The 23,699-nt window shown below is 41.2% G+C and overlaps 1 protein-coding gene across 1 annotated transcript in view; it reads right to left on the bottom strand.

Moving 5' to 3' along the window:
- Window positions 1-23,699, bottom strand: part of qser1 (glutamine and serine rich 1) — a 129,759-nt gene that overhangs the window by 48,769 nt on the left and 57,291 nt on the right. Inside the window, exons 2-3 of the mRNA XM_067994172.1 lie at window positions 9,866-9,969; window positions 785-946 (exon numbers count right to left, since the gene is read on the bottom strand). Coding sequence (XP_067850273.1) covers window positions 785-946; window positions 9,866-9,969 — 266 coding nt within the window. The remainder of the gene's footprint in view (window positions 1-784; window positions 947-9,865; window positions 9,970-23,699) is intronic.

Below are 23,699 nucleotides of genomic sequence, written 5' to 3' on the forward strand. Positions count from 1 at the left end.
CCCCACTCCAATGTTTCATTTCGGAGGCAAAAATGGCTTTTTTTTAAAAACTGGCTAAAAAAACTATATTTTTCTTTGATTTAATGGAAGTCAGAGGATGCAACCATATCAATCTTACACATTGTTCCATGTCAAAACAAGATAGGTTGTTGGATGAAGCTGTTAAACACATCAGAGGCATGCTAATAGTTCATTCAAGGTTAAGGCTCCAAGAGATTATACATTTCATAGTAGGCAGAGGAAACAGAAGAGGGAAAGCCCTCGAATGCTGGCTCCTGCCACTATCAGCTCAGAAATGGTGCATGGTGTGAGTGCTTTGGGGAGACGGAGGGGAAAGAAAGGAAGAGATGTTTGAAATAGCAGCCTGGCTGATGGGCTTCTTCTAATACATGCAATAATCCACTAATATACACAACTGCATACTGCTTTGTAAGCATGCTTTTTATCTTAAGTTTTGGTAAAAGGATTTTTTAACCATACTTTCAAGTCATCAATAAAAATATTGTAACAAAAAACTTAAATTATACCGGAATTTCTTTTGGATGGGTGGGGGCACAAGAAAAAATTATTTTGCATTTTCTCCCCTTCTACCTCCACACATTCCAGGCTTCCACCAGTTACACGCTGTAAATAGTTGTTAGAAAGTGTGCCAGATTATCTTCACTTACAGTGGTGTCTGCTCTGTGCTTTCCAATGATGCCACTCTTGAGATTGGGAAACCCCCATGTGCAATACAAGTTCACAAAAGCAGTACAAGTCTCCCAGCTTCATAATTTAATCTTACCTGTCTGCCACGAAGGAGCTCTGAACTGGGGTAGCAGGGAGGCCGCAGCGGGTCCAGCCTGAGGATTGCGTGATTCAATAGCTGAAAGGAAGTTCATAACCGAAGACTCAGATGTACCACTGCCAGAATGTTGCATGGTTGCATCAAACAAACTGGATAGCCCTGCACAAGCAGAGAAAACAAATAATGCAGACAAAAACAGTCTTAGGCAATGCCGATGTCAGAGTAGGATGTAATCTGTCATGTATAATCAGCCACTTTCATTAGAATTTCACACTTAGTTAAAGGTCAGCCATAACTATCAACTGATGTCTACTAGCCGAAACAGCAAGTAAGCTAGTGTATCAACGCATCAAACCTAGGACTGGCTACTTGTGCCAAATCTCTTTGAAATCCTAAGATCTGTAGAAACTTACCATATGAAGTAATGCCTTTTCAGGAGGTACGTCATACCAATAATCTGGTGTGTGCATGCATACATTACTGCATTGTGAGGAAAGCCCACTATAGCAACCAATGGGGCCAAAATCCTAAAAGGTACCATTGAAATGTCTTCAAACTTCTTAATATTTGACATCTAAAAGTTTAATTGAAGTAACTTATAAATTAAAACTTTAATAAGGTTGTGTGTATGGCTATGGTAACCTTGGGAAGACAACCACAATAAATACAAGAAAATCCAGAATGAGAAAAGGCCGTTTTGGTCCATAAAACTATTCCAGCTAGAATCGGTTTGATCCTCAGTTTAGGAAATTTCCATCAAATGCCTTCTCTGGAAAAAGTGCACAGCCATCAGACCCCCTTCTCAACAAATATCAATCCAGCTTCTTTTTAAAAGTTGTCAATTTACTTGATTCACCTACCTTCTCTGGGAGTTTGTTCCACATATCCACTATCCTGTGATGAAATCAACTCACATAGTAACAGAAGCCAACACTCAAATTGGTTAAAGGAAAAAGGAAAGGACTTATAAATTATACGGTGCCTTTCACAACTTCAGAACGTCCCAAAGGGCTTTACAGCCAATGAAGTACTTCTGAAGTGCAGTAAATAAGATAAAAGGTAGTGGGGGGAAAAGTTCCAATTGTAACGCACCTTGCTTTGCTCTGTTTTTCTTATTCCTGCAATCTACAAAATGTATGCTGCGTTAGTCACTCTAGATGATTGATCTCATCTTCTCTCCAATGCTTTTTCAACTTCGGGTGGTCTGCACTTAGCCTTTCACTGAGGTTTCTCAACAGAAAATAGCCTTTCGATTTACCAGGCATAGGCACACTTTGGATTAGTCTGTGTGGAGGGGCTAATGTAGCTTGGGTCCAACAAATATCCCAGAATTAAGGTAAATTGCTTACTGGAGAATACATGGAATGCCTGCCATATTCTTCCATCACTTCAGCAGGCAAAAAAATACCACACTGCTAGACCACTGGATATAGGCAAACAGATTAATTTATCAATAAAATATACATAAGTAGAAATAATTGAAACCAGCCTACAACAGGTTAATATACCCTTCTTTTAGCATCTACTACCTGTAGTCGATGGCAAGAAATGGTTCCATCATGGGATTGTCACACTTAGCAAAGGCAAGTTGCGCATCTCATGGAGGCTAAAAGGTTTTTGCTCAAACTAAAATTTAGCAATCAGAACTGTGATTTCATCCATGGAACTTCTGTTATGTAAGGCTATTTATTGTATTTTCCCCAGATTGGGCTCAACACCAAATCATGGCTAAAAATTACAACTGAGTTTGTCAAACTGCTCATATCAACATATTAAACTGCATGGCATTCACATTTCAAATAAGCCATCACAGCTACTAAAGTAACTATCTTCCAAACACAAGACTCTGTCATTACTAGCACACAGACCACCTCCTGTTTTCCATTCTGAAACTTAGCGAATAGAAAGCAGCTATATTTTTTAAACTCTAGCTAATTTTCAAAAAGCCATATGAAATAAAGGCAGAAACTCCTATGGCCAACCCACAGTTCCACTGCTTTTAGGTCCTGAGAAAGAATTAAAGTAGGAGGCGATGCAATGAGCCTTAATTTCAACAAAGGGATGGTGGAAGAAGGAAAAGTGCACAGGACGGCCGATTTTGCATTTTAGGAGCAACAAGACAGGGAAGTTCAGAGGAATAAATGACTACAGCAGTAGTAAGAGTGTGCAAGAGAAGAGTGCACACAAGCCTGAGTGCAAGATTGATTGGAAGCTACAGCAGAGAGATGGATAACCTATCCTATCCAGAGAGGTGACAGAAGAGCTTCTCCGATGTGGCAACAGTACTTGAGCCTTTGACAGATTTGGATTTTGTACAATGTTGAAGGTAAAAAGTGTTTGGCACAAGAGGAAATTGAGCTTGTAGGAGGCCACTTTAATAAGGAGGTAACTAGTCTACACTGTACATAAAAGTTAGTTTCTTGCACTCTTGCCAAGATTCTCCCTTAAAATGTTTAAAGTGGATTTGAAGTTGGAATCATTTTTGGTTAAAATCTCACGCTAAAGTTAGAAGCAAATTTTTAATATCAAAACCGATCTCAGACATTTCATGACAATACATAAAGAGCAAGAAGATAACTAAGGAAAGAGTAGGGCCTATTAGAGACCAAAAAGATAACGTGTGGAAGCAGAAGATGTGGGTATGGTTCTTAATGAATACTTTGCGTCTGTTTTCACAAAAGAGGGGGACGATACAGACCATTGTAGTTAAGGAGGAGGAGTGTGAAATATAGGATGGGATAAACATAGTGAGAGAAGAAATATTAAGGAGTTTAGCATCTTTCAAAGTAGGTAAATTGCCAGGCCCAGATGAAATGTATCCCCAGGCTGTTAAAAAAAGCAAGGGAGGAAATAGCAGAGGCTCGGACCATCATTTTCCAATCCTCTCTGGCTACAGGTGTGGTGCCGGAGGACTGCTAACCTTGTCCTGTTTAAAAAGGGAGAAAGGGATAGACCGAGTAATTACAGGCCAGTCAGCCTAACCTCAGTGGTGGGAAAATTATTGGAAAAAATTCTGAGGGACAGCATTAATCGTCATTTAGAAAGGCACTGATTAATCAAGGACAGTCAGCATGGATTTGTTAAGGGCCGGTCATGTATGACTAATGATTAAATTTTTTGAGGCGGTAACAAGGAGGGTCGATGAGGGTTGAGCAGTTGATGTAGACTACATGGATTTTGGCAAAGCATTTGACAAGGACCCACATGACAGACTGGTCAGAAAAATAAAATCCCATGGGATCCAAGGAAAAGTGGCAAGTTGGATCCAAAATTGGCTCAATGGCAGGAAGCCACTGAAACAATTATCCTCAGATAATGAAGCAGTCCATGCCCGCATGCAGCAAAACCTGGACAATATCCAGGCTTACTTCCCAAGTGGCAAGTAACATTCGCGCCAGACAAGTGCCAGGCAATGGCCATCCCCAAAAAGAGAGTCTAACCACCTCCCCATGACATTCAATGGCATTACCATTGCTGAATCCCCCACAATCAACATCCTGGGGGGGGGTCACCATGGGCCAGCCACATAAATACTGTGGCTACAAGAGCAGGTCAGAGGCTGGGTATTCTGCGGCGAGTGACTCACCTCGACTCCCCAAAGCCTTTCCAACATCTACAAGGCACAAGTCAGGAGTGTGATGGAATACTCTCCACTTGTCTGGATGAGTGCAGCTCCAACAACACTCAAGAAGCTCGACACCATCCAGGACAAAGCAGCCCGCTTGATTGGTACCCCATCTACCACCCTAAACATTCACTCCTTTCACCACCAGCGCACCGTGGCTGCAATGTGTACCGTCTACAGGATGCACTGCAGCAATGCCCCAAGGCTTCTTCGACAACACCTCCCAAACCCACGAAGTCCACCACCTAGAAGGACAAGGGCAGCAGGCAAATGGGAACACCAACTGCACATTCCCCTGCAAGTCACACACCATCCCGACTTGGAAATATAACTACATTCCTTCATCGTCGTTGGGTCAAAATCCTGGAACTCCCGACCTAACAGCACTGTGGTGAATCTTCACCACACGGACTGCAGCGGTTCAAGAAGGCGGCTCATCATCACCTTCTCAAGGGCAATAAATGCTGGCCTTGCCAATGAACGAATAAAAAAAAGCAAAGGGTAATGGGCGACGGATGTTTTCAGTGGGGTGCCGCATGGCTCAGTACTAGGTCCCTTGCTTTTTGTAGTATATATCAAATGATTTAGACTTAAATGTAGGGGGCATGATTAAGAACTTTGCAAATGATAAAAAAAATTGGCCGTGCAGTTGATAGTGAGGAAGAAAGCTGCAGACTGCAGGAAGATATCAATCAACTGGTTAGGTGGGCAGAAAAGTGGCAAATGGAATTCAATCCAAAGAAGTGTGAGGTAATGCATTTGGGGAGGGCAAACAAGGCAAGAGAATAAACAAATGGTAGGATACTGAGAAGTGTAGAGGAATAGAGGACCTTTGAGTGCATATCCACAGATCCCTGAAGGTAACAGGACAGGTAGATAAGATGGTTCAGAAGGCATATGGGATACTTTCCTTTATTAGCTGAGGCATAGAATGTAAGAGCAGGGAGGTTATGCTGGAGCTGTATAAAACACTTAGGCCACAGCTTGAGTACTGCATACAGTTCTGGTCACATTTCAGGAAAGGTGTGATTGCACTAGAGAGGGTACAGAGGAGATTTAGGAGGATGCTGCCAGGACTGGGGAATCTTAACTATGAGGAAAGATTGGATATGCTGGAGTTGTTTTCTTTGGAACAGAGGAGGCTGAGGGGAGATTTAATTGGAGGTGTAATAAATTATGAGAGGCCTAGATAGAGTGGATAGGGAGGACCTATTTCCCTTAGCAGAGAGGTCAATAACTAAGGGGCATAGATTTAAAGTAATTGGTAGAAGGATTAGAGGGGAGTTAAGGATAAATTTTTTCACCCAGAGGGTGGTGGGGGTCTGGAACTCACTGCCTGAAAGGGTGGTAGAGGCAGAAACCCTCATCGCATTTAATAAGTACTTGGAAATGCACTTGAAGTGTTGTAACCTACAAGGCTACAGACCCAGAGCTGGAAAGTGGGATTAAGCTGGATAGCTCTCTTTCGGTCGGCACAGACATGATGGGTCGAATGGTCTCCTTTGGTGCCGTAAATTTCTATGATTCTGAGACAAATTTCAATGAACAAACACATTTTAAGTTCTGGATTTGAACTGAAACACATTGATTGACCTTCACTACATACAATACCGCTAAAATGTGGCCAGCAGAATATCCGAAGCTATCTTAGCTACAATAAAACTATCTGCTTCATTTAAAGGGAATATAAAGAATATACGATAAACTGCCGTAACATATCACTTATAACCCATAAGTAGGCCAGTCTGATAACTAGTTAACAACAAAATTTTAACAAGGCCCTCGAGAAGGATGCACATTGTACCCATAGCTCCACATCATGCATTCTATTTGCATTACACATTAGGCAAGCACTTAAAAGTTAGATATGAATTTCAACAATGAATAATGCTGGTGCATGGATTGCAGACTGGTTCTGGCAATACGGTGTGTGAAAGTTTTTTTAGCATCATCTGTTCTTCATCATTTTCATGAAATATAAAAAAGTTTGTGGTGTTTACATCACCACATCTGGAACAAATTACATCAGGAATCAACTTCACATGGATCACATCTGATCGGTTTAGAGGTGGCGCACTATTGGACTGGGCTAAGAGCTCATTTTGAACTATACTTCAAAAAATACACAAACAAAAATTGAATCTTCAATATGTACACTACTAAAACCCAGACTCTTCAAAGGAAGCAAAGACTTTATAATTCTGAGATATTGGGTATTGAACTATTTTTTCTCTCCTTCCATTACCCTTTTTAAAAATAATTTTATCCTTTGTTCTGTATTTATTTCTAGTCATGATGTGGAGATGCCGGTGATGGACTGGGGTTGACAATTGTAAACAATTTTACAACACCAAGTTATAGTCCAGCAATTTTATTTTAAATTCACAAGCTTTCGGAGACTTCCTCCTTCCTCAGGCTCTTGAAACATTTGCCTGAGGAAGGAGGAAGTCTCCGAAAGCTTGTGAATTTAAAATAAAATTGCTGGACTATAACTTGGTGTTGTAAAATTGTTTACAATTATTTATTTCTACTTATCTAGTCAGTTCAGTTTTTAAAAATCTCTTCCTGGTTTTATTTGTTCCTTTATCATCAAATTAATCTTTGGTCCTTCTAATGCTTGCTTACTAACTTTCTGATTTCCATTTGATTTTTCTACTGTCTCCTTGACTGCTCTTCCCTACATGTATTTTCTTTGATCACATAAGGCAAGGAGAGCACAGACGTGTGCACTAGAAAATTGGACCAGTCTGTAGAGAGAATGGAAACAGAGTGGAAGAAAAATTGCTGAACAGAAAGATTTCAGGTTGCTGGAAAATTGACAAGCAATATCCTTGGACCTAGTACTGGTTTAAGTTTAACAGTAAAAAGGTGGCAACTGAAGCAACATGCACAAAAATACACATTTATGCAGAGTACAGGGATCCGTGGAGATCTCTGGGGTTGGTCAGGTTAGATTTCTGTTCGTCTCAGGCCAGCCATGGGCTGTGAGTACAGTGTTTCATGAATTCTATATTCCATATTTTTCTGTATCATTGGTATTTTTGTCGTGGACAACCAAATATAAATGTCTCCTACATTTCCATTGGGTAGCGGACACTATCTTTCAGACCTTTTGGGGGGGGGCCTGTGTCACGATTTTAAGAGGTCCACAGAAAATTAGCCATATTTCCCCCCCTCCCAACAGAAAAGTGGAAAACCACTGACAGTCATTTGAGAGAGTTTTTTAAAAATTTTCTCAAAGAAGAGTATTGATGAAGAAAATGCAGTGGATAAGTGCATGGATTTTCAAAAGGCATTTGATAAGGTGCCACACAGAACTGTTGAAAAATCGATAAAACTATGGTGTGTGGTATTAAAAAGGAATGTGGCAACGTGAATAGGAAACAGGGCTAAAGAAGAAAACAAAAGCGTGATGGTTATTGGATGTTTCTCAGACTGGAGGAATGTAAACAGTGGTGTTTGCTTGGGATCAGCATTAGAACCATTGCTCGTCTCAAAATAGAAATAAATGATCTGGACAAGGGCCTAGGAGACACAACATCAAAATTTGCACAAAAAGAAAGCATGGTTAAATTTAAAGAGGATTGCAAGCAACTGCAGGAACACACAGACAGGTTACTCCATTGGAAAGATAAATGTCAGATGAAATTTAATGTGGCAAAATGGGAAGTGATACCAGGATGGGATACTTCAGTTTTGAGGAAACACTCGAGCACTGCTGTTCTTTTCACTAGAATAGAAAGCATAGATCTGATGACATTTTTCAAAATTATGGGGTGGTGGTAAGGTAAATAGGGAAAAGCTATTTCCACTGATTGGTGAATTGGTAACTAGAGGGCATACATTTAAGATCACCACTGAAAGAACAAGGGAGTGGTCAGCAGATTTTTTTTATATATACATAGGGGATTAGGCCATGGAATTTTCTACCAGAAACAATGGTAGAGCAGAATCCACAATAGCTTTTAAATGGATCGTGGATAAATATTTGAAAAAGAAAAATTTAAAAGGACATGAAGGGCAGCAAAATGGGACTAAGTGGATAGCTCTTTCAGAGAGCTGGCGCAGGTTCAATGGGCCAAAGACCCCCTTCCATGCTGTAAAATTCTGTGATTCCAAAACACTCATCGTCCTGATCTTGCATCCTCAGCTAGCCACCAATTTAATTAAAAGTAATGCTTCAATGATTTTCCTGACTGAACTCAAAATGCAACTTCATCTTAATAGCTTTTAGTTAAATCATTAAAATGCAATCTTGCACTACAAACTGCGCAATGTAGTTATATTCCAGCAAATCCTAATTGTTCAACTGATTTCTTTAGTAAATACTGAATTTTTAAAAATGATGGGTTAAAATTCTGGTGCCAGTTGCTACTAGGAAAAGACTGCGAGAATGTACGTGTAATGTTCTGAAATTATAGACCATTGTCCTGTACATATGCCTTCTACAATATTATGTCTATGGATAATGTAGTCATCAATAATTTGAGGAAGAAAAAAAAAATCAGCAGGTTGGAGAGGAGAGAAGCACTTTTTGTTCCAAGTACTTCCCTAATGTGTTCATGAAAAATATTAGAAATACATTTGTTTTAAAAATTAATAATTTCCTACCAAAAAGAGACCTACCATGTTGGCTCTTATTCCCTCAAGGTGAAGGTGCTGCCTACTTTCTGAAGTGGCTCGATTTATTTTATAACTAACTGACTTTGGACTGAGTTGGGAGCCAATCCAGAGCCACCTGACTCTGGAAAAATCATGCTATCAGCAAGTACACTTCATATTTATTTGTTGGTTAAAAAATGATAAGATCCCCAAAATTGCGGCAACATTAAAATACAGTTTTCAAAGAAATTTTGAAACAAATATCAATCTAAAGGGGAATAGGTGACTTAAAAAAAAACGAAGTTCTTAATCAAAAGCAAAATACTGTGACTACTGGAAATTTGAAATAAAAACAGAAAATGTTTGAAATTTTTTCACTGATTTCAAATTATAACCACCGCTCCCATTTTTTTCGGACAGCAGGTGCTGGTAGTGGTTCTGATGTTGCCATTTACAGCTCCTCTAGACCCATCTTTTGTTTCTTTACTTGTCCTATTACCACCCTCCTTGCCTTGCACCATTATCCCTTTTGTCATTTAATCACTCCTGCCCTCCACCCTATCAGAGCCCTTCCCTTTTGTTCTTTCCTCCCCTCCCCTTCCTCTCTCACCTACCTGGCTCTGTTCTTGCTCAAAAACTGTTAAATCTTCAACTTCTTCCAATTCTGACGAAAGGTCATCAACCTGAACTGTTTCTCTCTCCACATATGCTGCCTGACTTGCTCAGTATTTCCAGCATTTTCTGTTTTTATTTAATTTCTTCATGCACATCATATGCTTTTACAAATGGCACAGACATCAACTATTTCATTTTTTTAAAAACTCAAAACCACAATAGAAATTATTTTGTACCTGTGGGATGATGTGTAGTGGTGTAGCCAGGCAGCTGGTGAGATGCTGCATAAGCCTGCCTATGAAGGAGGTCAGTTTCTGGATGTGATGTTCCATAGCTCAAACTGAAAAGAAACAAAAAGGATTATTTTTTAATGGGGGGGGGGGGGGGAAAGAGAAGGAAAGCAGAGAGCAAAGACAAAACTAGAATGGAATTGAAATTGAAAGCATCCAAATTAAGTTGCTGAAATGGCAGAGAAGTAGCACACTTACAACAATTCTTAAAAACAGATAAAACAGTCAAAATCTTTTCTTGTCAATTTCAAGTTTTAAAGGATAAATGAAGAGAGTCAAATATAAAAAAAAGCCAAAACCAAGATGAAAATAACAGCACTAATAGGAAATGAAAACCATTATTGTAACCATAATCTTTTATAAAACTGGTAAGCCTGGTTAATATGCCCACAATTACATATTTAAATATGATGGCAATCTAAATAATGATCCTGTCATCAACCTTAGTCATTGCAATCTCCTTCACTCCAGACTGCATATCTCATCTATTTGAATGTGACACACAGTTGTGGGGTGTGGCAACACTTCTGACTTGGCCTTCAGGGATAAAGTAGATTGATTGGCTATAACCTCCTATTTACAAAAAATATCTGGAGAAATATTTTCTCACTATCTCTCTTTTTCTGTACAGTAAAATGTAGCCAATGAATAATGGACAACCACCCTAAAAAGAACGAGTCAAAATAATAGAATTCCCTTCCTCCCACTTCCAAGTCCTTTGAGCAGTCAAGTTGGGACTCAGAATCTGGCTGCATTGTAAGGAGGAGGACTGAGGATCATTGACATTCCCATCCCAATCAATTCCAAAACAGATTGCTCTGCCTCAATACAGTCCCTGAAGTCAATTTGCTGTGACTACATTTGGCAAATACAGTACAAAAGCACATATAGTTGAAAACCAGCTTGGTGGTGGGCCAAACTGTCTGGCAACAGCTTGGGCATGGGCCTGACAGGCTCACCACTCCCACTCTTAGCCAAATAGGCTATGAATGGATTTGGGTGTGGGTAGACTGGAACTGGCATGGCAGTTAGGGGTTAGGGCTAGGTCAGGCTGCAAAGGACTATTTTTAAAGAAAACTGGCTGAAGCGAAAAAAGCAAAAAATATATTTGGAGCAATTTGATTAGTTTTCCCTTTCATTTATTGGTAGCTGTTGTTCACTGTCCATTTAATATGTAGTTTTTTGAAACTTCACGATTGGCAGTTCCTGCTCACTGATTATAATGCTTGTACGGTGCCTACCTTTTCAGTTATGATTTGAAGCTATTTTATAAATATGAAATTTAACCCAATTATCTCCTAGAAATTTGCATACAAGAAAATGCAACTAAATGTGCACTAACGCACCATTTTAATTATATTATATAGATAACAGCAGTTTCCCATGATCTACACCGTGGTAGTCATGGTTAGGGAACAGTTGTGATGTTTAGCTACAAAGTTGGCCTGTTCCTCTAGATAGGCAAATCCAGATAATTGAGGTCAGGGGACAGTTGTAACTACTTGTAAATTACAGGCTACTGGTCAATGCTTCTTTCTCTTAAGGTATGGTTTTGCATCTGTAACAAAAGTGTGATATTAATAATCTCAGCCCCAGGACATTGCTGCAGGAGTTCCTCAGGACAGCATCCTAGGCCCAACCATCTTCAGCTGCTTCATCAATGACCTTCCCTCCATCATAGGGTGAGAAATGGGGATGTTCGCTGATGATTGCACAGTGTTCAGTTCCATTCCCAACCCCTCAAATAATGAAGCAGTCCATGCCCGCATGCAGCAAGATCTGGACAACATCCAGGCTTGGGCTGATAAGTGGCAAGTAACATTCGTGCCAGACAAATGCCAGGCAATGACCATCTCTAACCAACTCCCCTTGACATTCAACGGAATTACCATAGCCGAATCCCCTACCATCAACATCCTGGGGGGTCACCATTGACCAGAAACTTAACTGGACCAGCCACATAAATACTGTGGCTACAAGAGCAGGTCATAGGCTGGGTATTCTGCAGTGAGTGACTCACCTCCTGGCTCCCCAAAGCCATCTATAAAGGCACAAGTCAGGAGTGTGATGGAATACTCTCCACTTGCCTGGATGAGTGCAGCTCCAACAACACTCAAGAAGCTCGACACCATCCAGGACAAAGCAGCCCGCTTGATTGACACCCCTTCCACCACCCTAAACATTCACTCCTTTCACCACTGGCACACCGTGGCTGCATTGTGTACCATCCACAGGATGCACTGCAGCAACTCGCCAAGGCTTCTTCAACAGCACCTCCCAAACCTGTGACCTCTACCACCTAGAAGGACAAGGGCATCAGGCACATGGGAACAACTCCACCTGCACGTTCCCCTCCAAGTCACACACCATCTCGACTTGGAAATGTATCGCCGTTCCCTCATCGTCGCTGGGTCAAAATCCTGGAACTCCCTACCTAACAGCACTGTGGGAGAACCTTCAGCACACGGACTGCAGCGGTTCAAGAAGGCGGCTCGCCATCACCTTCTCAAGGGCAATTAGGGATGGGCAAAAAATGCTGACCTTGCCAGCGACGGCCACATCCCATGAACGAATAAAAAAAAATCTGGTGTGAGAATTCTGGAGCATGACTGACACATGCTAGAATACACACCGCAGTAAACAGTCCTAATGAAGAAGTATTTGCAAACATAAAATTACTTTTTAACCCAGACTGCGCAAATTCTAAATATGCAACTAAAATGCAATCATGGGATTGTAAAACACTTCTTTTTCAGTCTTTCTCATTGAATATTGCCTGATTTTATGGCAAAGTTCATTAGTAGTTAAATACTAACAATAGGTGAACAAAATGCCCTAATTATTGTATTCGCATAAATTGTATGCTGTTTCAGTAATTTTTTCCAATCCACTGGGCAAGTTGGCACAAGGCCCATCACAAAGATTTGACTGCATAGCAATGGATTGCATTGCAAACTACTACATTGTGGGATGGTCTAGAATTTTCTGTTTCAACATGCTGTCTTTCTCTAGAGACTCATTTGCACAGCAATCTTCATAGTCTCATCAGGATTTGATGCAGTGGTGAAAATAAAAACACACACAGGTCAGTCCACTGCAATGAAACAGGAAGATTTTTTTTTAAAATTGTTACAGTGCTCTTAACTGAACATAAAACCAAAAAGGCCTGAGAGAAAAACTAGGATAGAGTTCTTTGTAAAGTAAAAGGAGTTCAGTTACCAACTACAACCATGATCAACGACAAAAAGTTCCTCCCTCCCTTCCTCAGACACATATAGAATTGTCTGCATGCAAAATGCAGTTAAAAGTCTTGTAACAAGAAGCTACATACACCTGCAAACTCCCTTGTTTATTTTTTTGTAACCTTTTCTGTCTTTTCTTCTATTGCGTGTGCACCATTAGTATCAATCCCTCTGGACCAGTGATAGATGTTTGGGCATTTTATGATTTTGTGCAAATTTAGCACCTCGCATAAATAGTCTGTTTCCAACAGTTTGATTTGAGGGGAAAAAACAAATCCAGGATCTGATGAAAGCAAGTCATTTATAAATTTGGTTAATATCTAATGAAGTCTTTGTGGGAAATAATAATATAAATATTTTATGGTAAGCATTAAAGTCACATACTGAATAACCGTGAAATTAAAACACTGATATATTTACAACAAAATGAGAAATTGCAAAATAATGTAAAACATTTCTGTAGGAGTAGCTGTCTGACCAAAAGGTGAAAACAATTAAAATAAACACTTCAACTTCATTAGCTCATTTGGCGATTGGTCTTGTACCATGTTAATCTTTGATCTCTCAGAACAGTTGGAATCTTAATATGCATGAAATACAGAGCCTTTATGAAAAGTCACGTAGTTTATTTTGCCTGTGTATGTAGCTCCACCGCTTTAGTAAATAAAACAATCCCTGAACAACTAACACTCCTGTTCCAGTTTGATCCAATGCGATAATAGTGGCTAGTGCCATTCTAGTGGGCTGATTATTGCCTGGTTGTGAAATACATACATATCAATTTTTTAAAAATCCTGTTTGGGATTAAAACTGAAGCATTCTTGATAATCCCAGCCTACGTGATGTAATTTTATTTTAAGATTCAGTTTATCTTAACGAGGTGTGAACGGTGCACTTACGATGCTATAACTGGCAACTTCGAATCTGAAGCTAATGCAAATGGAAATGGTTATCACTTTTTGACCGATATAAGTGACTGCCTGTTTTAAACGTGAACGTTTTAAGTGGTGGGGATTATATATGCAAGAGTTTTTCCTTTCAAAAGTCTGATGATAACATCCCCCATCAAGTTTTGGGTTTTTAAGGGGACTAGTTACTTTTTGATTATAAAATAATGGCTTTTAAGGATTGAACAGACAGTCTCCCCCTCCCCACCCCTCCACTCCACTCCAACTATTTCCCTGCGCCCAGCTAATTGATGGTTTCTCATTTCTGATTTAGTGTTTCTGTACCACTGTCAGTGAACGACTATGCATTAACCAACTCTGTGCTGTTGCTAGGATATTGATCTGCTGTATATGCATCTTTATTAAGCTCCTGGCTGGGTAACTGTGTATAATAGCTATGAGTAAGTGGTCAGAGCAGAAGTTGCATAGACAGGTACTTTCCAATTATTGGTATTTCCCTTTCTCACCAGACACAAAACCCAGAAAGCAGAGAGGTGTGATCTGCAGAATAGCTTCCCAGAGCTAGAAAGAAAGAACGAACTTGCATTTATATAGCACCTTTCACAACTCAAGGAGGTCTCAAAGCACTTTACAGCCAATTAAGTACTTTCAAAGTGTAGTCACTGTTGTAATGTAGGGAATTTACAAACAGCAAGGTTCCAGAAACAGCACTGAGATAAAGACCAGATAATGTTTTTTTTCAGTTATGTTGGTTGGGAGATAAATATTGGCCAGGACACCGGGGAGAATTCCCCTTCTCCTCTTCAAATAGTGCTATGGAATCTTTTATGTCTACCTAAGAGAGCAGACAGGACCTCTGTTTAACGTCTAATCCAATAGACGGCACCTCCGAGAGTGTAGCACTCCCTCAGTACTGCACTGAAGTGTCAGCCTAGATTATGTGCTCAATTCTCTGGACGCGAACCCACAACCTTCTGATTCAGGTGAGAATGCTACCAATAACAACTTGCATTTAACACCTTTAACGTAGTAAAACGTCTCAAGGCGCTTCACAGGAGTATAATCGGACAAAAACTGACACCAAGCCAAAGGAGGAGATACTACATCAGGTGACAAAGAGCTTGGTTGAAGAGGTAGGTTTTAAGCAGCGCCTTAAAGGAGGAGAGACGGAAGGGAAATTCCAGAGCTTAAGGCCTAGACGGCTCAGAGGAGCAGGGGGAATAACACGGTGAGATCTGATGATAAAGGATACACTGTTTGAGCGGGGCAGGTGGTCGAAGGCATAGCAAGGCAGGGAGGTTTCAGTAAGGGGGAAAGGTGTCATCACCTGTCACCAAGTTTCAGTCAAGCCAATAATGTCAATACAGTCATCCACTACAAGCGAAAGGTCATTCAAGAGGGTAGTGCGGAGAGGGGTGGTGAATGTTGATTTGCTGACTGAGTCCACGGGGTCAGCGATGAGAGCGGTGACTGGGACAGAAAAGAGGTTGGCAAGATTAGCCCCCAGTGGGAAGGTCAGCAAGAGAGCGGGATGGGGCAGTTGGGGTTGCTGCTCTGAAGGAGACAGCGACGATAGCCTCGATGGGTCCTATAGAGAATGCCGAGAGGGGCACAGAGGGAAGCTGTGGGCCTATCCAAGAGGGAGTCAAGCCTAGGACGGGGGCAGGGGAGTAAAAAGGTAGAGGAATAGTAAAGGGTAGAGTATCAGTGAGCAAACTGCAAGAGTTTTGGAGTTTTCCGTGGAAAATGGAGAGCAAAGGAGATGTGGAGAATCGACCATGAGTCGACATGGGTTGATCCAGGAGTCCAGCAGAGGTGAGTAGTGGTCTCGGTGATTAATAGCGCACATCAAGGGTCCAGTATATCAGGGCTGAATGGAGTCAATGACAATGGGGAGCAGGTGGAAAACGGCAGTTGAGCAGAATACAGAGCAGTTTAGAAGCAGACAGAAACAGAACGGAGCTAGCTCAGCATACAGTGAAAACTTCCCAGCAGAGGAGCAGAAAACTGAGCCAAGGACAACTCACTAAGAGGGATATAAAGATGCCCTGCCTAAAACTGGACTTTTGTGCAATCCATTGTTAGCAAAGACCCAAGAAGCAAGGGAGTAAACATGCGACCTGGCATGACTGGGTGCCATTGCTTCATTTTACCAAGGAAGATGCTGCCGAAGTCACAGTAAAAGAGAAGGTAGTTGAGACATTGGATGGGCTAAAAATTGATTGAGGTACTAGAAAGGCTGGCTGTACTTAAAGTAGATAAATCACCCGGTCCGGATGGAATACATCCTAGGTTGCTGAGGGAAAGTAAGGGTGGAAATTGCAGAGGTGCTGGCCATAATCTTCCAATCCTCCTTAGATATGGGGGTGGTGCCAGAGGACTGGAGAATTGCAAATGTTACACCCTTGTTCAAAAAAAGGGTACATGGATAAACCCGGCAACTACAGGCCAATCAGTTTAACCTCGGTGGTGGGGAAGCTTCTAGAAACTATAATCCAGGACAAAATTAAGTCACCTGGACAAGTGTGGATTGATAAAGGAAAGCCAGCATAGATTTGTTAAAAGGCAAATCATGTTTAACTAACTTGATTGAGTTTTTTGATGAGGGCAATGTGCTTGATGTTGTGTATATGGACTTTCAAAGGTTGTTTGATAAAGTGCCACATAATAGGTGTCAGGAAAATTGAAGCCCATGGAATAAAAGGGGCAGTAGCAGCATGGACACAAAATTGGCTAAGTGACAGGAAACAGTAGTGGTGAATGGTTGTTTTTCGGACTAGGAGGTATACAGGGGTTCCCCAGGGGTTGGTACTAGGACCACTGCCTTTTTTGGATATATTTTAATGACTTGGACTTGGGTGTACAGGGCACAATTTCAAAATTTGTAGAGGACACAAAACTTGGAAGCGTAGTAAACAGTGAGGAGGATAGTAATAGACTTGAAGAAGACACAGACAGGCTGGTGGAACAGGTTGACACATGGCAGATGAAATTTAACGCAGAGAAGTGAGAAGTGATACATTTTGGCAGGAAGAATGAGATGAGGCAATATAAACTAAATGGTTCAATCCGGAAGGGGGTGCAGGAACAGAAAGACCTGGGGGTATATGTGCAAAAATCTTTGAAGGTGGCAGGACAGGTTGAGAAAGCTGTTTAAAAGGGTAAGGGATCCTCAGCTTTATAGAGGCATAGAGTACAAAAGCAAGGAAGTTATATTGAACCTTTATAAAACACTGGTTCAGCCACAACTGGAGTAGTGTGTCCAATTCTGGGCAGCGCACTTTAGGACAGGGTGTAGAAGAGACTTACTAGAATGGTTCCAGGGATGAGGGACTTCAATTACGTGGATAGACTGGAGAAGTTGGGGTTGTCCTCCTTGGAGCAGAGAAGGTTGAGAGGAGATTTCGATTCACTCCACGGATATCAAGAAACGGCTGAGTGCACTGGATACAACAAAGGCTATGGGCCCCGACAACATCCTGGCTATAGTGCTGAAGACTTGTGCTCCAGAACGAGTTACGCCTCTAGCCAAACTGTTCCAGTACAGCTACAATACTGGCATCTACCCGACAATGTAGAAAATTGCCCAGGTATGTCCTGTCCACAAAAAGCAGGACAAATCCAATCCGGCCAATTACCACCCCATCAGTCTACTCTCAATCATCAGCAAAGTGATGGAAGGTGTCATCGACAGTGCTATCAAGCGGCACTTAATCACCAATAACCTGCTCACCGATGCTTGGTTTAGGTTCCGCCAGGACCATTCGGCTCCAGACCTCATTACAGCCTTGGTCCAAACTTGGACAAAAGAGCTGAATTCCAGAGGTGAGGTGAGAGTGACTGCCCTTGACATTAAGGCAGCATTTGACCGAGTGTGACACCAAGGAGCCCTAGTAAAATTGAAGTCAATGGGGATCAGGGGGTAAACTCTCCTGTGGCTGGAGTCATACCTAGCACAAAGGAAGGGGGTAGTGATTGTTAGAGGCCAATCATCTCAGCCCCAGGACATTGCTGCAGGAGTTCCTCAGGGCAGTGTCCTTGGCCCAACTATCTTCAACTGCTTCATCAATGACCTTCTCTCCATCAGAAATGGGGATGTTCGCCGATGATTGCACAGTGTTCAGTTCCATTCGCAACCCCTCAGATAATAAAGCAGTCCGTGCCTGCATGCAGCAAGACCTGGACACCATCCAGGCTTGGGCTGATAAGTGGCAAGTAACATTCGTGCCAGACAATGACCACCTCCCTTTGACATTCAACGGCATTACCATTGCCAAATCCCCCACCATCAACATCCTTGGGGTCACCATTGACCAAAAACTTAACTGGACCAGCCACATAAATACTGTGGCTACAAGAGCAGGTCAGAGGCTGGGTATTCTGCAGCGAGTGACTCACCTCCTGACTCACCAAAGCCTTTCCACCATCTACAAGGCACAAGTCAGGAGTGTGATGGAATGCTCTCCACTTGCCTGGATGAATGCAGTTCCAACATCACTCAAGCAGCTCGACACCATCCAAGACAAAACAGCCCACTTGATTGGTATCCCATCCACCACCCTAAACATTCAGTCTCTTCACCACCGGCGCACTGTGGCTGCAGTAGGTACCATCTACAGGATGCACTGCAGCAACTCGCCAAGGCTTCTTCGACAGCACCTCCCAGACCCACGACCTCTACCACCTAGAAGGACAAGGGCAGCAGGCACATGGGATCAACACCACCTGCACGTTTCCCTCCAAGTCACACATGATCCCGACTTGGAAATATAATCGCCGTTACTTCATCGTTGCTGGGTCAAAATCCTGGAACTCCCTTCCTAACAGCACTGTGGGAGAACCTTCACCACACGGACTGCAGCAGTGGCTCACCACCACCTTCTCAAGGGCAATTAGGGATAGGCAATAAATGCTCGCCTTGCCAGCGACACCCACATCCCATGAACAAATAAAAAAAATTGATAGAAGTGTTCAAAATCATTAAGTGTTTAGATAAAGTAAATAAAGAGAAACTGTTCCCACTGGTGGAAGAGTCGGGAGCCAGGGGACACAAATTTAAGGAGATTGGAGAACGAGCCAAAGGCGACATGAGGAAAAACTTTTTTTTTTTTTAACGCAGTGAATAGTTATGATCTGGAATGTGCTACCTGAAAGGGTGGCGGAAGCAGATTCAATTGTGACTTTCAAAAAGGAATTGGATAAATACTTGAAGGGAAAAAAATTGCAGGGCTATGGGGAATGAGCAGGGGAATGGGACTAACTGGATTGCTCTTGCAAAAAGTTGGCACAGGCTCGATTGGCCAAATGGCCTCCTTCGGTGCTATAACCATTCTATGATTCTGTGGTAATCAGCAAGCTCTTACTACTGAATTACTGTGACATAGCTTAACTGCTTTTGTAAACTCTGCTACCTATTTTGTCAATTAACCTTACTAATTATTTGCATATTTAATGTTTAAGTGCTGTTAACTATGATTCTAAGGTCAATGAACAATTGTTAGTTCATGATTTTGTAGTTTCACTTCTTTGATAATTGGCAAGAAAGGATTAATTAATTCACTCAGTAGCTTGTGCGGATCCTGATGGGAGGTTGGTAGTGTAAATACTAATGTTATCCAAACTGGTTGATGTAAGACAGTTCAACGAGCCAAATTTAGACGTCATTAACTCCTAGGCATAAACTGGGTGATAAATCGCAGATCCTTGATGAGGAGTTAAAGTTAAGTGTTACAGATTCATCTTGTGCCCTGAATGAATACTGTCAGGGTATTAATCAGTGTTCTTACAAGATAGAAGTTAGTGCTTTTGTCAAAGATTCCATTATATTTACATGGCTGATTAATCCTACTCACGACTGCCGATTATAAACTTGGTCAGCAGCAACTCAAACTAACTGGATAATAAGATGCAAATGCAAATCTACATTTAAAGGCAATGAATTTGCTAGACTTTCTTCACTATCTATGGTTCATATGGATTTGGGTAAGGAGATCAGAGAACTTGAAACATACTGGACTGAAAATCACAGCTATAGAGCAAGGCACAATTATTGTCACATTAGTTGAGCAACTTAAGCAAAGATAAAAGTGAAATAGGCTTTATTTAGAGTAGCACTCAAACAAACATTACTGTATTATATATTGTAACAAAGGTAGGGTTATTTTGGTCTTTGTTTATGATTTTTAAATAGCTAGGATTAAAAAGGACCTTTCTGTTTAAAGATACTCAGTCTATGAGAAACAGATATCTGATAAAAAGATGCCTTCTGCTGGTTGAGCCAACAGGTCTAAAAGTGTTAATATACTGCCAAATCTAGAGCCCCCTGGATGTCAAGAAACATTTAGAGTAAGATACGGTAGAAAAAGAAAGCCTATGATAGATACCGGGAACTCAATACACAGAAAGCTTAGGAGTATACAAAGTGCAGGGGTGAAGTTAAAAAGGAAATTAGGAAAGCAAAGAGAGGGCATGAAAAAATATTAACAGGTAAAATCAAAAGAAAACCCAAATGTATTTTATAAATACATTAAGAGCAAGCAGATAACTAAGGAAAGAGTAGAGCCTATTAGAGACCAAAAAGGTAACTATGTGTGGAGGCGGAAGATGTGAGTATGGTTCTTAATGAATACTTTGCATCTGTCTTTACAAAGGAGGGGGATGATACAGGGATTGAAGTTAAGGAGGAGGTGAGAGAAATTTTGGATGGGATAGACAGTGAGAGAGAAGGTATTAAGAGGTTTAGCATCTTTGAATGTGGATAAATCACCAGGGCCGGATGAAATGTATCCCAGGCTGTTAAAAGAAACCAGGAGGGAAATAGCGGAGGCTTTAACAATCATTTTCCAAACTTCACTGGATACAGGCGTAGTGCCGGAGGACTGGTGGACTGCTAACGTTGTACCATTGTTTAAAGAAGGAGCGAAGGATAGACCGAGTAATTACAGGCCAGTCAGCCTAACCACGGTGGTGGGCAAATTATTGGAATCAATTCTGAGGGACAGGATAAACTGTCACTTAGAAAGCATGGACTAATCAAGGACAGTTAGCATGGATTTGTTAAGGGGAGGTAGTGTCTGACTAACTTGACTGAATTTTTCGAGGAGGTGACAAGGAGGATCGATGAGGGTAGTGCAATTGATGTAGTCTACATGGATTTTAGCAGGGCTTTAGACAAGGTCCCATATGACAGATTGGTCAAAAAAGTAAAGGCTCATGGGATCCAAGGGAATGTGGCAAATTGGATCCAAAATTGGCTTAGTGGCAGGAAGCAAAGGGTAATGGTCGATGAGCGTTTTTGCAACTGGAAGGCTGTTTCCGGTGGGATGCCGCAGGGCTCAGTACTAGGTCCTTTGCTTTTTGTGGTATACATTAACGATTTGGACTTAAATGTAGGGGGCATGATTAAAAAATTTGCAGATGACACAAAGATAGGCTGTGTGGTTGATAGCGAGGAGGAAAGCTGCAGACTGCAGGAAGATATCAATGGACTGGTCAGATGGGCAGAAAAGTGGCAAATGGAGTTCAATCCGGAGAAGTGTGAGGTAATGCATTTGGGGAGAGCAAACAATGCAAAGGAACACACAATAAATGTGAGGATACTGAGAGGTGTAGAGGAAGTGAGGGACCTTGGAGTGCATGTCCACAGATCCCTGAAGGTAGCAGGACAGGTAGATAAGATGGTTAAGAAGGCATATAGAATGCTTTCCTTTATTAGCCGAGGCATAGAATATAAAAGCAGGGATGTTATACTGGAACTGTATAAAACACTAGTTAGGCCACAGCTTGAGTACTGTGTACAGTTCTGGTCACCACAGTATGGGAAGGATGTAATTGCACTAGAGAGGGTGCAGAGGAGATTTCTGAGGATGTTGCCAGGACTGGAGAACTTTAGCTATGATGACAGATTGGACAGGCTGGGGTTGTTTTCCTTGGAACAGGAGGCTGAGGGGCGATTTGATTGAGGTGAACAAAATTATGAGGGGCCTAGATAGAGTGGATAGGGAGGACCTATTTCCCTTAGCGGAGGGGTCAATAACGAGGGGGCATAGATTTAAAGTGCAGAAATTAGGAAAAAAAATTTTCACCCAGAGGGTGGTGGGGGTCTGGAACTCACTGCCTGAAAGGGTGGTAGAGGCAGAAACCCTCAACTCATTTAAAAAATACCTGGATGTGCACCTGAAGAGCCGTAACCTACAGGGCTACGGACCAAATGCGGGAAAGTGGGATTAGGCTGGATGGCTCGTTTCTCAGCCGGCGCGGACACGATGGGCTGAATGGCCTCCTTCTGTGCCGTAAATTTTCTATGATTCTATGATTCAGACAGAGATCTAATTTTAATGGTGTTCCAATGACACAACTACTGGAGGTAAATGGCTCTGTATTCCATTAATGCTGAGCAAAAATATACGTCAATATAAAGTTTGTTTTCAAAATGATATCAGTCACAGGGTAAAACACTGACTTGACAACATTCTGAGCCTAACGCAATCAAAAATGACAACTGATATAATCTTCAAGGAAAGGACTTCAACTTCAAAACAAAAACATCCTTATAATTTGGAGACTTCCTTGTGGTCTTCAGTTTTCTATCAATCATACCTCTATCCTTCAAAGGAGCTAGAGTTCCACTAAAAAAACAGCTTGTTTGTATACCACCTTTCTAAGAACTTGTTGAGAGAAGCTGAAAGAACCTCAGATTTTATTTTGCTAAGCAGCTAACCAAGTCTGTACGTTGTATAAGTTTGATTTCTATACTGTATGGCATTTTACCAATCTTTCCAGTTCTATGTATTATTTATCTGTAAATAAATCATGATCGTAATATTAACCTGTATGCAATGGTCTAACAGTGCAGTGTTTTCCATCTTCTGAGATGACAGGAGAACGTGGTGGGCACCATGTATTTTCCAATAAATGATTCAATGCAATTTGGGAATAACAGACCTGGGCTACGCTAATTCACACGGCAGAATACAGCAGTGCTGGTTTCAGTTCATAAGAGATTTGATCTGCTTATGGAAACTGTCAAGTCATAAACATGGAAATAGGTGGTGGGAAAAAGCCCAAACTGTAACATATATTTGTTAATTTTTCTGTAATTCATTACCAATATAACTTCATAATCAGGTAAGTTATACCATAAAACAGATCTTTCTCAAGGTCATAGACCAGCTGCTCAAGTGTGTGAAAATATAACAAACTCCCAATATATGCGCACTGGGCCCAATACCCCTTCTTAGTGAAAAAGCAGTAGTTACACATCACGGTCTGGTTAAGCCAAACCATCTGAGCAATCAATCTTGTAGTTTTAGAAGTTGTTTGAAGTTCCTTGATTGGATTACAGTCTTATAATTCACAGAAGTATTCAATGATTTTGCAATGAATTAAAACTATTGTGTAGTCATTAAATGGGAATTAAGCCACTCATAGTTAAGACATTTTTATCATGGCAGTTCTCATTTTCTGTTTCATTCTTAATAAATGAGAGTGTGTAGGTGTTATATTAAATGGAGACCATAAAAACAAGATCGCTTGGTTCTTAATGGGGGCAGAGAGAAATAGCCGGGATACTGGCTTTATCATGACATTCGAACATATAGTGCCCTAAGCAAAGCAGTGAGAAACAGAGAT

Source organism: Heptranchias perlo, chromosome 12 (genome assembly GCF_035084215.1).
Source record: "Heptranchias perlo isolate sHepPer1 chromosome 12, sHepPer1.hap1, whole genome shotgun sequence".
Taxonomy (NCBI): domain Eukaryota; kingdom Metazoa; phylum Chordata; class Chondrichthyes; order Hexanchiformes; family Hexanchidae; genus Heptranchias; species Heptranchias perlo.